Source organism: Toxotes jaculatrix, chromosome 16, assembly GCF_017976425.1.
Source record: "Toxotes jaculatrix isolate fToxJac2 chromosome 16, fToxJac2.pri, whole genome shotgun sequence".
NCBI classification, from domain to species: domain Eukaryota; kingdom Metazoa; phylum Chordata; class Actinopteri; family Toxotidae; genus Toxotes; species Toxotes jaculatrix.
Window position 1 is genome coordinate 21960898 of NC_054409.1, and position 14899 is coordinate 21975796.

General features: G+C 41.7%; 1 protein-coding gene across 7 annotated transcripts in view; it reads right to left on the reverse strand.

Annotated features, from left to right (window-relative positions):
- fcho2 (FCH and mu domain containing endocytic adaptor 2) overlaps nucleotides 1-14329 on the reverse strand; it is a 39928-nt gene extending 25599 nt beyond the window's left edge. For 2 of the 7 annotated variants that reach the window (XM_041058669.1, XM_041058667.1), the window contains exons 1-7: nucleotides 14143-14329; nucleotides 6607-6698; nucleotides 4158-4232; nucleotides 3907-4048; nucleotides 2273-2425; nucleotides 1924-2028; nucleotides 707-805 (exon numbers count right to left, since the gene is read on the reverse strand). In XM_041058669.1, the coding sequence (XP_040914603.1) occupies nucleotides 707-805; nucleotides 1924-2028; nucleotides 2273-2425; nucleotides 3907-4048; nucleotides 4158-4232; nucleotides 6607-6698; nucleotides 14143-14175 (699 nt within the window). In that variant the 5' untranslated portion in view covers nucleotides 14176-14329. The remainder of the gene's footprint in view (nucleotides 1-706; nucleotides 806-1923; nucleotides 2029-2272; nucleotides 2426-3906; nucleotides 4049-4157; nucleotides 4233-6606; nucleotides 6699-14142) is intronic. The other 5 variants (XM_041058668.1, XM_041058670.1, XM_041058673.1 and 2 more) reach the window with 3 other exon arrangements.
- Nucleotides 14330-14899: the final 570 nt, after the last annotated feature.

Below are 14899 nucleotides of genomic sequence, written 5' to 3' on the forward strand. Positions count from 1 at the left end.
GCTCAGAAGGAGGAACTGTGAGGCCGAAAAAACCTGCGGTAGTCTGTTGCTCCACATTCTTTCCAACTTGCCGCACGAGCAGCAGCCTGGACTGAGACGCTCCCTGAGACAGTAGAGCTGTGTCGCCCTCTGTGGACAATGAGGGAACTGCAGCAGCTGGATCATGACAGAGCAGCCACAGATTAATGAGAGCAGAACAGCAGATTGTAGTCTTGCGTTATTCTGTGTGGCACTGGTAAGTATGATTGCTGGATAAATAAATGAAAAGAAATCTCTGTTTAATGTTAAATACTGATTAATATAGTTGTGAATGTGTTTGAAAGCCTTCACAATTGGAGATGATCGGAGTTGCTGCCATTTTCCAAAACCTAAACACACTCTTCCAGAAAACAAACAGACCTATGCAGCACTTTTAACTATCAGACACAGTATTTGGCAAGTGTTTGGACTTCTGGAGGTGTTTTAGATAGGCTGAGAGGGAGTTTTGATCAGTTTTTAATTGCTTGGCATAGAAGGCTGAATGGACCATTTCCTGCTTCTCAGTTAAATGATTAGCGAGATCAAAGACGACACTAATTGATATGACACACAGTGAACCCAGTGAGCACAGCCTCAGGTCAACAAGACACCTACTCCACCCACAGGAATGTCAGAGAATATGTATGTGTGCATGTGTGTGTGTGTGCATGTGTGCGTACACACTCACCTCTCCTATTTGAACGTGTGTTTCGTCGACAGACTGTGAGTATGACTGAATGATCTCCTTCATGTGGAGGATGTGGCTTTCTTCAATGTCTTGGAATTTCTGTAACACAGGGCGAGGACAGTTATGGCGCGGCGACGCAACAGATCATCCACAGTCGCATGGAACCAAATGAACTCCTTGCCACCAAATGTGCATCACGGTATCAGTCTCATTTAACAGGGATGAAAACAAAAATAAGTTAAGGACAAAAACGCAGCAAAGGAAACTTCACTTCCTTATTTTGTGTCTGCCACTTCCTATGTGTCTGTTTGGGTGGTCTAAGGCGCTCACACACACATTGGTTCTCCCACGAGACGTCAATTATTCTGTTCATGAGATACATTGACGGGGTTCATTTCTGGCTGTAAGCAGCAGTTTGGTGTAGATCATAACCTTAAATGGTAGTAGTTACTTCCATTTGAGTCTCACTCCGGGCTTTTGGGGTAAACCGAGCAGAGGGAGCGTAAATAATCAGAAACTGGAGAATCACAGTGTGGAGGGAGAGGAAGATGAGCCTTTCTCACCACAAACACACAGAGATAAAGAGCCTCTCACTGCTGCATCTAGACTACAGAGACGTGCACACAAGCAAGGCTGTACTTCTGTCATTCACCGCAATAGCAGCCAGCATGCACTCGCACACAGACAAACCCACCCACCCACAGACACACTCAGACAAAGAGTACACACATGTAGGAGCTCCAGTGATGTCAGAGAGCACATGTGTTCAGTGTTTATAACTCATGTCCACATGTGCCGAGTTTGAGATGAGCCGTAGACTGTGATCTCAAGGAAGCAAAGCTGCAACGCCGCTCCTTCTTGGGGAAAACAAAAATGATGGGATAACTGGAACCATTTCTGGTGGCGTAGCTGCTGCGGTGCAGGAGGATATGGAGGCCAAATTCTGTTGATCTGATTTTAATTTGGAGTTTATCTAATCAGTCCTTCAGATGGATCCAATCAGGGCTTTCCACAATGATTCCGTTGCAGAGGAAAAAACACAATCTGGAGATGATACAGGGCACGAAACATGGAACACACACACGCACACACAAGACTGACACATTACACAATAAAAGTGTTGCATGCCACAGAGACAGACAACAGACAGAGTTTGTGAGCACATATTTCATTTAGGCACACGCACACAGCACGAGGAAATTCATTTCTCTCAGTACCTGTGCAGTTTCTGCCATCTTCTGTTCAAATTCTGACTTAGCTGTGGCATATTTCTCCACATAGGACTTGTAGGTCTCTGTGGCTTTTTTGGCTTTCACTCCAGCCTGCAAAGTATAAACAGACAGATAAATGGCTATCATCAGTTCACATACTGTAGACAATAGGCCTCTGTTTTCCCAGATACAACTGACAAATCAGCGAGGAAACCAAACTCCTCTTAGCATTTGAAGGCAAGAGGCTTTTGGGGGGGTTAAAGTTTCTGTATAGACTGTGTTAAGTCACTTCATCATGCCTTATTAGCATACCATGATTATGTGGGTGTGTGTACGTGCGAGTGTGACCTCCCACCTTGTCCACATCTCTCTGGGTGGCCCCTTCTTTGCGAAGGCGCTCCTGCTCCAGCGTTTTGGCATTGTAATTCTCCTTGGACTTCTGCAGAGCCTGAGATATGGTCTGGATGTTCTGGACGGCCTCCAGGGTGGACGCCACCTCTTCTTTTGTCTAACAATACGCAAACGTTTTGTGCAGTTACTCAGCTAACCACAGGCTAAATAATGAGTGCAAGAGTCACCCATGGCTCTATAGTTCCATTTTAGCGTAATACACAGTCAACACTTGTCCTGGAACACCCTTGTTTATTATGTGAGCAAAAAGAAAAAAAAAATACACAGAGGTCCTTTAGTGCTCTAGTAAAAGACTATTTTACTTCCTCCGTTTCACTCTGTGGCATGTGACACAAAACTGTTGCACAGTACAGACGGACGTGATTAAAGCTATGCAGTGGCTATTAAAATGGATATAACTCCGTACTTGATCTGAACAGACCGCATTTGTTCTATTTTTATAGCTCTTCATATCAACTTGAACAGTTAAAGGGCGTAAAAAGAGAAATATAATCAGGAGGGGTAATGACCTACAATTACAGAGACCACACTGTAAGCTCAGCACGTTAATAGTTTTCCGCGTTATTGTTTTGTCACAGTATAATGTAAACACTGGAGTGAGTAGAAGAAGACTGAACTGGCAAAAACCTAAATTATGTACAAATTCTGAGCACCTAGTCCAACATGAGTGTTTATTTTTTGTTATTTGCACCACTTAACTACAACGTGCAAGTTGGCCAAGAAACACAAAGCAGGGAGGAACAGGGAGTGCAGGGAAGTGACGGAGAGAAACTGTGACAGCCTTTTTGTCATGCTCAAAGCACAAACACAACTCCACTAATTCCAAGCTCCTATTTTACTTTGTGCTCTGTGGCTTCATGCATGAGATATGAGCTGATGGTGTGTCTCAGCAGGGAACAGACATGGACGAGTGAGGTGTAGAAAAAAAAAAGCTTCATAGAATAACACTACACACTACATTTTCTCAAGATGGGATTAACTAAAATATTTAATGTTTCTTGTGGAGTATTAACGTCTGGTCCATGTCATGTTTTTTTCACTCTAGGGACAAGTGTGAGACAATTCATAACAGAGAGAAAAAAGAGATGAGAACGGGTCTATATTTAAACTCTTCATTTCCCTCAATGAAGACAACCTTGTAGTGTCTGTGTGGCAACCGCGAAGCAGCAAGCTACTTGTGATGGTTGGAAGAAAAACAGTTCAAGGGAAAGAGCGTCAGACATGTGCCTGTCCACACCTCAGCACCTATGGTAGCAACCGAAATGTGTCCATGCCACCAAGAAGCAAACGCTGGCACAAATGCTCGCTAAGACTTGAACTTGTCTTTATTTATTTTATTTTTTTTATGTTTTAAAACAATTTAAATCTGCTTTTTTCAAATTGTATTTTTAGGCAGTTCTTGCACTGCTACATTTAACATTTGAAAAATTCAGCTTCGTTTTCTAAATGAAAAAAAAAAAAAAAAAAAAAAAAAACGGAAAAAACTGTAAATAAAAAAAATAGTATCCAAAAATGTCAAACAATAACAACTTTGATCTACCCAAATGCTGTAGTTTCCTTTACTCTGCATCTCCGTACCTTTTTGTGTGCTTTGGCCTGCTCTTCCACGTACTTCTGAACCTCTTTTATAAGTTCCTGTAGTTTCCTCACTAGCTCCATGTGACAGCTGGCCAGCTTCTCTGTCGAGGTCTTGAACACATCCCACACTGGAGCGAATGTCCTGGGATAAAGGATGACAGCCACTTCAGAGGCTAGGACATGGCAAGACCTTCTTACATTAATTCATCCTGGTCTTTTCCTCAGAAAGGTCGAAAGCTGTTTACACTCACCCAAGCTGAGAAAAGTTGCCGGCTGACTTGGCGAGTTTGGTCATTGACCTGGCGTAGGCCTCTTCAATGGTACTCCTAGGACAGACCAAAAACACAACACAGACAGAGAAATCACTCATCAAATCATTACAAACAATCACAAACAAAACTTGAACCCGAAATGAACACTGTTGTATGCCAATGATGCCAAAATAACAGTTCTACTTTAAAAAAAAAAAAAAAACCTGTATTGTATAGTATGACAAAGTTTTTCTAAAGTATTTGCAACTAGGTTATGGCTCAAATAGGGCATGCCACTGAACAACTGCAGATCCCAGCCAAAAACACCCTCTTAGAGCTCGCAACATAAATGTTTGACCACATGCACAGTGTGTGGGCAAATACGTGTGGTTTGGCTTGTGATTTGTTCATAAACCTCATGTTGAAGCTGACAGGGTATGAAAGCTAGTGTTTGAAACCCTGCTTCTCTCAATTTTCCTTTTTATTCCTTCATTCTGCAGCAAAGTGACAGGAGTGAGAAAAAAAGAAAACTGTAGCAGTGTTATAGTGAAAGCCTGAATTATGTATGTCTCATTTTGCCAGCCTCTCTCTGCAGTCACGTCACAGGAACAAGGTCAGCCAGGGGGAAACAGGACAATCGTGCACACACACACACACACACACACACACACACACACACACACACACACACACACACACACACACACACACACACACACACACACACACACACACACACACACACACAAACAAACAAGAAACTCACACACAGCACAACAACAACACACAGGATGGGACAAGCTAGAGATGCATTATAGGTTAAATTCATTTTTATACATTATCATGTTATAAATAAAAAATAACCATTTAAAAAATAGTGTTCAAACTTCTAAATCAGGACTTGAAGTTACTGAACTTATTGAAGTTTAAATTTTACGTGCAGTGCAGGTACAAAGCAGCAGCAAGAGATTTTATAAGAGTGGTGTCTATGTCTTAGAGACTGCTAATATAATCTCAGCCTTAAAATGCTTTTAGGCAACAGGCATTCATTCAGACAGGAAAATATCCTGGGAATACATTAACACAGTGCACAGTGCTGTTTTGCCCACCAGAGGGAGGCACAGTGCAGTTTTTCAAAGGGGAACAACCATGAAACATCACTCAGGTCTCTGAACTCCTAAGTGAACAGAATTATTATACCCCTAAGCAATATAAGCAATTATAGTAAAACACAATAAGTTGATCTCTACCTGCCCTTCTGTCTCCTTTGTCAATAATTCATGGATTCATTTGCAGAGTATAAGTTGTACAGTTATATAGTTCTTCAGATTCTGATTCTGATTAGAAACAACCACACGGCCACAGACTGAGAAAAGAGTTAATAATTAAGCAAAGTTAAAAGCTAAAAGATGATTTAAACAGTTTAAACAGCAGCACTTTACAAATGGCTGAACAACCAATCACAGGGATCATTCAGCAACACTAAGTCACATTTCATTTTTGTAAAATCTTCTTTAGAAAGAAGACATGTTTTCATTTGCACCAAGCTGCTACCAAAGGAATAAATGTGCTTAAATATACATATTAGCCACATTAAGACACTGGCTCATGATGATGATGATGATTATTATTTTACTTTAATGAAATTAAAACGTAATTAGCATAATGGAAAGAAGCAGATTTTCCTTAATGTAAGTGTAGAGTAACTCCTGGATTGTCATCATTCATTATTAAACACAGGTGATCGAGGATATCTAATCTGACTGAGTGCATTCCTCAAAGTCAGGTAGAGAGTGGAATCTACTGCTGAATTCCAGTAGCAGACCATCTATCATGTAGCTGGATATGAACACACACCTCTCACACAGTGAGGCTAATCTTTATGGAGGTGGGAAGAGCTTGAACAGAAGCTATTATTACGGTATTATCATGCCAAGTTACAGGTGGGCTCAGGTTTAAGCTCCTTCAAAAAAAACAGAAAGTTTGCATAGCAACCGCACTGATCTACCTGCAGCCACAGCGCTGACACGGGGCTTTGGGGGGTAATTTTTATGGTAAATTAGAGAAACTTTACAGTTTCCGCTTCTCACAATTTATCATGGTTAATTTCTTAAACTACAAAAACCACACTCTGTAGTTTCAGCTGCACTAAGATGCACATTGGTAGCAACCAAGCAAAGTTTCAGCCAGTACTGGCAGCAGCCTCGGCTAAGCAGGGTGTTATTACAAGCACAATACAAGGAACAGGAGCTGCAGGTGTTGACATGGAAATCCATTTATATACCAAGAAAACCACAGGACAGGAAAGACATGTATTGAAGAACTAGACACATTATTAAAGGTTAACAGGTAACGTGTTGTTTGTACTAGATTAACTAGTTTACCACACAGACATGGTCATGTCTTCAGAATAAGCCTAAGTGATGTGTGTGGGACCACAGTGTCTTACCTTTCTCTGATGAAGTCTGTCAGCTCCTTGGAGGAAATTTGGCCATGCTTCATGTTATGGTAGAGCACATCAAAGCCATTATTTTTTTCCCCCTGTGTTTCAGACACAAAAGGAATGCAGACAGATCAGTCAGCAGAACAAGGCCCAAGCCTAACAAACAAAACACAATACCTCAGTTATTGATCACACATTACCGTGAAAGCTTTTTCTAAAAGCAGCTTTCCCATTGTCTGCACAGCTTCCAGCTGCATTTGCAGCAGCCTCTGGTCGACCATACTCATCCTGGCCATGTCTGAGAGTGATGAACGCTGAAAATGTTTAAAACGGTGATAGACTGATCCGAGGCTCGAGCATATAAAGTAAGAGACGGTCAGAGGACTGTATGTTTGTGTTGCCGTAACCATGCCAATGGGTAAGAGTGTCTAGTTGCACCGATGCTTTAAAAATGCAGACGCATCTCTGAATAATTTATATGAGAATTTTCAGGTTTAGGTTTAACAAAATGCTTAATAATCGTAAATGATCATATGTAAGTACTACTACTACTACTGATGATGATAACAACAATAATAATAACAATGTGGGCAAACAGTGTGCATGTCGGCCAATAAGTAACAAGAAGCCGCAGAACAGAAAGGCCAAACTAGGCCTCATGTCATTTAGAAACTGTCACTTCACATAGTTTGTCAGACAGTGACAGAAAGCACTGACAAGTGGATTTTTAACCCTGTGAAATGCCCTGATCATTATGTATGTAAACTTCCAAATATCTATATAAGTTCAGCCTCAAATGAGCAGTGTATGTCGGTCTATATCCTGTACAATGACAGACCCACTGATATCAAATGCTAGGACTGATAAGAATCAGCTGAATCAGCATGCAACAAACCGACAGTCTGCAGAATCAGTACAAACTTCATTTATGAACTTTGCCATTAGACTGACTTCCGCTGACCTTTGCTATAATGACTTTGACTGTGTTGAGTTTGTATTCAAAATAAAAGCTGCATTGGTTTAGCAAATGGTTATGCTCCTCATGCTGTCTGTTTACAAAAGTACAGATGGCAGGTTAGGTTTGTTGGTCATCAGAGCAACACTGTGTTTCGCAGTAGTGGGTGGCCTACACTCTGAACTTTGCTAACACTTTTTTTCTAGACAACCTTACTTCAAAGTCTCATTGTCACTTCTGAGAAGGGAAGAAGAAGAAGAAGAAGGAGAATCACTTTACTTCCTCATCGCCCTCCACTTGGCTATTGCCTCAGTGAGGGAAGAAACATACAAATCAGGGCTTGTAACGAGCATGTTTACGTTTTGAAAAAGACAGATTATCTGATAGATGAGATTAGCCACAGGCAAATAAGGAAAATTATACAGTGAGTAAAACATCAGGCTCCCAAGAATTGAGTTCATCCTCATTCTTGTCTGAAACTGTCGTCGCCAATGTTGTTTCACCTCAACCCAAGACTGTCACAGATATTTCCTGATTCCTGGAGCAATCCACTGTCAGCACTTTGGTTCACATGCTACAGCATCAGAGCAGTTTTAACACATGGGTTCAGCCTCGTTTTTTCCACACTGACAAAAACGAAAGGTCAGGAAGTTTGAGTCAAATAAAACTCCTGCTGGAGCTAGCTCCATTGGGACTGTATTTACAGAGCAAATAGACATTAAAAGAAAAGCATCCTTCTCTGGGCTACATCTCACTGGCCTACATTTTACCCCAGTGAGCAGACCACTGAGATCTGTTTCCTGTTATAACAACATCTAAAAAAGTAGAAGTTTAGCTGTTACTCCGCCTGCAGCAAACAGCATGACATGCAAACTACTGTACGCATTAGATGTCAAGACAGGAAGGTGAGACACAGACCATTACACTGGCCTTACGTAACACTTGCACTACACTGCCTGAACTATAAGAAACACAGAATGAGGGAAACATTGACCATTGGCCAATCAATCTACAAAACAGGGAAGTGACGAACATGGGTGAAAATACAGGGCTCCAAACGGAGCAGAACAGCAACAGGAAGAAAGTCCATTCTGCAAACAACTATGCTCATGTGGAATGTGATATCAATGAATACTAAGAAAAATAAAAACAAACACAGGAAACAGCTCAGGGCGTTTTTGACTTTTGACCAGGTTACAATAGTGGAATCAATTGTGGAAAAAAAAAAGATTTCTACAATGAAGGAGGCAAGAATGTAAATAAATCATCTTAAACAAACCTGACATGTCATTTATAAGTTAAATTAGCAAAGTTATAAGTTAGCAAAATGTGTTCTGTACAACCACATCAATATGAACAGTAGCAGGGAGAAGTGATACTAGAAAGCTGCACAGTTTCTCAACGTCCTCGTCTGGAGACTCATTGATGAAAGCCCTCGTGCTGGGCGTTTAATATTCCAACCACACATTGTGAAATTCAGACGTACTCATTATGCTTGGATTTAGATGGAGAGGTTTTTAACCCTCTGCCCCACCCCAAAGAGAGGATAACATGCTGAGAGGTTAGCACACATGTCAATCACGTTTGTTTGAGCAATAGCTGAGTGTGCAGCTGAGACAGCTTCCTACTGACTGATAGAGTTCAGAAGAAAGGAAGAGAGTGAGCAGTGTGGGCAGTCCAATATCCAGTCTATGCCAATATTATCCCAGAGGGACCAGATCCCAACAGACTTATCTAAGTCGTAGAAACAGACTTAAGTACTGGCTCTGACACATTGCACCATGTCTGCCATGCACAGGCTACAGGGGACTCAGCGTCTTTGTGTGCTTTAGGCTGAGAAAAATGAAAAAAGAAAATAAAAAAGTAGGTAATAACCCAGCAAATAGACATCTGTCGTCATGGTTGAACGTGCGCTAATGCTTATGCTGGGAAGAGTGGTCTCACTCATAAGCGGTTACATGGCGAGCTCAGACGGGAAAAAAAACAGCAACCTCACTTGCTATTAAACGCAGAATTTAATATACAGCAATAAACTATAGCTTCAGGTGATATTTAAACTAAAAGCAGCCGGTTCTTTCCCTGGAAAAAAAGGCAGTGCCACTACTCAGGTCCTTGTACTCTGACTGAGAACTGCTGAGGGTTCAGGGAACTTATAACAGAAGTTATACTTATTATGCAAACAACAGCTTAACATGAATGAAAAAGCTTTGACTCTTGTTTCTGCCACCTGTTTCCTGAAGACAATTTAACCCTATCATTTCTAATAACTCCTGTGGTTCATGGGCAAATTTACTCAGACTTTGAATAACTTTAGAAAACATAACCAACAGATTAGTCACTAAATAACCATCAGTTGCAGGGAACTCATTTTAGTCTCATATCTATATCTATATATATATAGATATAGATATAGATATATAGCACATAGCTTGCTCATCAGGCCACAGACTCCTATGTCAATAAAAGGTTTCAATGGGCAGAGAATGACACACAGGCAGTGGTATAATTACACGGCTCTGTTCAATCTACGGGTTATAGAGCCATGGCTGCAAAATATACCACAGACTGGTTTCAAAACATATATTCTATTGTCCTTTCACACACAACAACATCATCAACACAATTACAGAGTGAAATCAACGCAAAAAGAAACTGTTAAGTTGCTGACACCCTTAATCTGAAATACCACCTTAAAGGGCAGATAAACAAAACCACAGAGCTGCAGTTTATCATGTAACATCTGCTGGGCAGAGGAGGACAGGAATTCACTCTCTTTCTGTTAGAGTACAATACCAGTTTCAATATCCTGTGTGTGGGGAATCAAGTGTTTATTGCCTGAGAGGCAGTAATGGAACCCATGACATGGAGAGAGCCCTGCTTAACACAGTATTATACTGCTTTCTCCTTCTAACAACAAAAGATAACCAACATGAACTAAGCCTGAGAGTCACTAAAAACTTCCTCTAATTTCGGTACACTGCTATATACGCAGTTGGTAGGTTATTAGCTATATGTTGCTAAAACCACAGCAGTCTAATGCAACAGTCCTTCAATAAATCCTACCTTCATTAAGGTTGTAATGTTCAGTTTTTATTGAAAAGTCTTTCAGAGACATGTTGATTAAACTTTATGAATCATTTTCAGCAGCAGCACAATGTTTAGCTTTGCTGTATTGCAAAATTCAGACAGGTGTTTCTCTTATGTCGCCTACAAAGTAGTCTGCATCTATTCAAAGACAGAGTATGTCAGAAAATAACACTGATTTCCAAGTAACGATATGCTTTCCTTTGTCTCGCAGCATGCGTGTATAAGAAATTACACTAAATAGGAGCCAGTAAATATGTGTTGCAAACATGCAGACATACATACACAACACCGTAAAGAGCTACATCAGTGTTAAAACACGCTGGTATGCAGGCTGCAAAGTGGGATTACTTCAAAAATAAAAACCTATTACTATTAAATTGTACGCAGAACTAACAAAAACGTCTTTGTAATGGCTGTTGAAGTCCCTGCTATCGTGTACCTAGTACATGCATTCATCACATAATGGTGCAGAATGTATCACAGGTTGGCTAAGTGTGCTTTAGGAAGTTTTGCTCCATGATTTCCACTAGCAACCGAGTAAACCAGGGAAAATATTAGGATGGATTAAGAGTGTGCCAGCTGACGTGACTTGTCAGGTTCTGAACAAATGTTCAGGTGAAAGCAGCAGGAAGACGTATGAGTGCACACTTTCACTGAGGAATTTGGAAATAGCTAAACAAGACTCCCTCTTCCCAGACAGACTGTAAACGGTGGCCTTGGTGTAGCCTGTAGACCCCAGAGCTCTGAGCGGGCCGACAGCAGGATGACATCAGAGTGTCTGCCCTGGGTCATGTGACCTCTGAGGTCTGGGAGCGGCGCACTGAGCTGTCGCAACTCATCAGTCCTACAGCAACACACACACACACACGTAGTATGTGGTAAGCACACACAGACTGGGCTTTGTTTGTGGTATAAACATCAATGTACAAGAGCCTGACCACTACTTGCGGTTAGGGAAGTGGCATCAAGTGCACTGAATGAAGCCCAGAACAGGTTAGCGCGTCAGAGTTTAAGACTTCTTCCACCACCTCTACACCCAGCTTACATGTAGGAGTTCATAAGAGCTGGAACTCAAGCAGTAAAAGCCAACGACAACAAACCACCATGAGACAGCATTTCTGTTTCAGGCAAAACCAAAAGTCTGCAAAATCTTTTCACCTTCTGGGAACACGACAGAAAAACACCAGTTCTCACGGCTCTTTGCTGGAGCCTCACAACTCTATCCCACTGCAAAAGCTCAGCAACATGGCAGCTGCTTCGCTTGTAGGATTTGAATCTCAGATGAAGAAAGAGGCCAACTGAAAGGAAATGTGTCACCACTGTCCATTTCTTCTTCTTACTTCAGTCTTTGCTGTGTTATTGCAACACTTCACATGGATAACCACAGGCTTACACAGTGAGATGTACGAGAACCTATTAGACCCTACACACACACAATACAGACACCAGGGAGAAGACGGGGTTGTTGGCTGTATCAACACTGTTTGCTTATCACGCTGCCATCTTATTTTCCCATGACAGGCTGGAGGCTAATAGACTCCACATTGGACATACGCTTAGTATACATATAGGACTAAAACTAGAGCATTAAATGCTGCCATACTAATCCACTGACTGAGACATTTCAGTGCAGTAACACATAGTCCACTTTTGCTATGAAAACTTTCATTTGCTGACCAGAGCAAACTGACCTCCTCATACACACATGACAGAAAAAAAAGAGAAATGAGACGTGCAAGTTAATCTAGTGAGCGGAAATGTTGCAGCCAGTAACCAATCAAGTGCTGCAACACAGACTGAGAAACAACATGGCCGTACCATGTCTGGCTCCTAATTCCAAAAGAACTTGTTTACTCAGCTGAGGGGAGATATTGTCTACATCAGAGATTCAAGCCAAGATTACATACAAGGAAAGTAACCACCAAAAATGTCTCAACAAAAGATGACAGGGCAAAAGAGGACAGCATGCAGACAGAGAGGTGTGCAAAAGTAAGATGGATGAAAAACTTTTCAAATCTGACAGTGTGTGTGTGTGTCTGCTTGTGGTGATGATTTGTAGTCAAGTCAAAGGGAAATGGATGCATCCCCTAATGCCAAGTGTGTGTGTGTGTGTGTGTGTCCTGCATGTTAAACACACAGCTGATCTTTGCCATCACTGGATTCTCTTGTGGCCCACTGCAGGGCACAAAGGGCAGATTGAAGAATCAGGAGCCTCTCAGCTCTCCTCTTTTCCATTCAGCTAATGATGAAGTCTCCTCTACCAAAAAAAGAGGCTTAAGAGGTCGACAGCACTGTACTTTCTAATTACCTTAAACAATTAGCTCGATGTACTTTTCAGGACAGCCGAGGCTAAAAACTAGAGCTGTATTTTCCCACCTTAGGGAAGACAGAGATATTTTGTGAATGGAGATTATTTCTGTCTGAGGAACTGGTTGACAATTACTCTTTTTCCAAGAGCTGTAAGTACACACTACCGTAGAAAGATAACAGAGCAAAGCCTAAACACATTTATTTGTATTTATCTCCCCAATTCAGTCATCCAATTTACCTACTGCTATTGTCCAAAACCCCTTGGACAAAAAGAGAAAACGATGATCAACCAGAGAGAGTACAGCATGCACAGCAGTTCACATATAACCTAGTATGACTACAAATCCAAACAAAGCCCAGACTTGCTGCAGTGGTGTCAGTGAAATACGTGACCTTAGGTTAGAGCAGTGACCCTAACGATGTGGTGGCCTGGGTGATTTCCACTGTTAATAACATCGCTCTTATGGCTTTAGTGTTTTGCAAGAAGCAATAAAAGACAGGTGAAAGACAGACAAGTTTGTGCAAGCAGAACTGACAACGAACGACTACTTTTACTTTTCAACCTGCTCTAACATAGCCACGTCAAACCATTATTGGGAGAGAAATAACCTTCAGGGAGTAAACCGACAACAGTATACACAGTGTAACAGCAACAGCACAAAATCACTGTCTATATTATAATATGAGCTAAATTTCCAACACAGTGCGAGGGAGAATTCGTGTTTTTAAAGCTGTTCTCAAACATCTGGCCTCTCACTGAAACTTTGTTACGGAAGAAAATGACGCGTACGGCCAAGGGCTATGACTGACAGCTGAAGCGTCCAATAACATTCATGGAACTGACCATCAACATTCCAAGCGAGCCTGAGACGGCCAATTAGCGGGAGCGGAGGGTGGATTCTCGGAGGTTTCAAGTTAGATAGGTTTACCGAGGCCCAAATCCCGGGGTGGCAAAATAATAATCGCCGAAGAAAAATTATCGGTGGCGAGGGGCTGCTGACCACTAAGTCTGGTGGCAACGGACAAAGTCGCTTTAACAGGAGCAAGCCTACAAATCAAACGACCACCTTATGCACCGTGAATAGTACTGGATCCCTGGCTGACATGAACATGATAGGGAGGGAACACAGTGAGAGAATAATAAGGAATAGCACCGGTGTAAACACCGTGAATAAAAAGGCACCACCTACCCAGAAATTCTCTAGGAAGTAAGGCGTTATCATCTTGTTTTATTCCTCTTCGCCGCAACTCCTTAATCGGTTGTAATGCAACTTTTAAAGCGTAAATTATCCACCGTCCTCCCCCCGTTTCTGTTGTATCTGCCTTTCCCCGTTTTCCTCCTCTCCCCTTTCTTCTCCCTCCCCACCTTTAGACTCCACCTCCACTCGGCTGAACTGCGTCTCTTGCCCGACGGTCTCTTCCCGTAGAAAGGCGGACTTTGGGTGGACGAAACAGCGCTGCCGATGGCGGATACACGCACCAGACAAAACAACTACCCGTTGCTGGGTGAAATGCTGCTTTCAAGTGCTCTGCGTAAACTCCATAACTCATGAAGACGTTTCAGAGGCACGTTGAGGAGGATAAACTGTGAATTCAGTGAGAAATTAATTTTAAACTTATTGAAAGCAGAAAAAAACGAACCCCCCTCCCACAAAATATACACAATATCAATGTGTCAATATAAAACGATGCGGTTTTAAGGTCAGTTTCAGCTGAATTGTGAACACACCTTGTGCAAACTGCTCCTTAATCATTTAAACAAACCTTTTATGCAAGTGCTTATTACATTAATTAGTATGTGTACAGCTTCCTCATATTAGGTGTAAATGTTTTGGTGTCCCAGCTCCTTTGCATGCAGGAAATAACACACATTTATAAGGAGTTTACACAAGCTCCATAAAAGTTGTGGATTGAGCCTGCACTCATTTAATGGGCCCACCTTTGGAA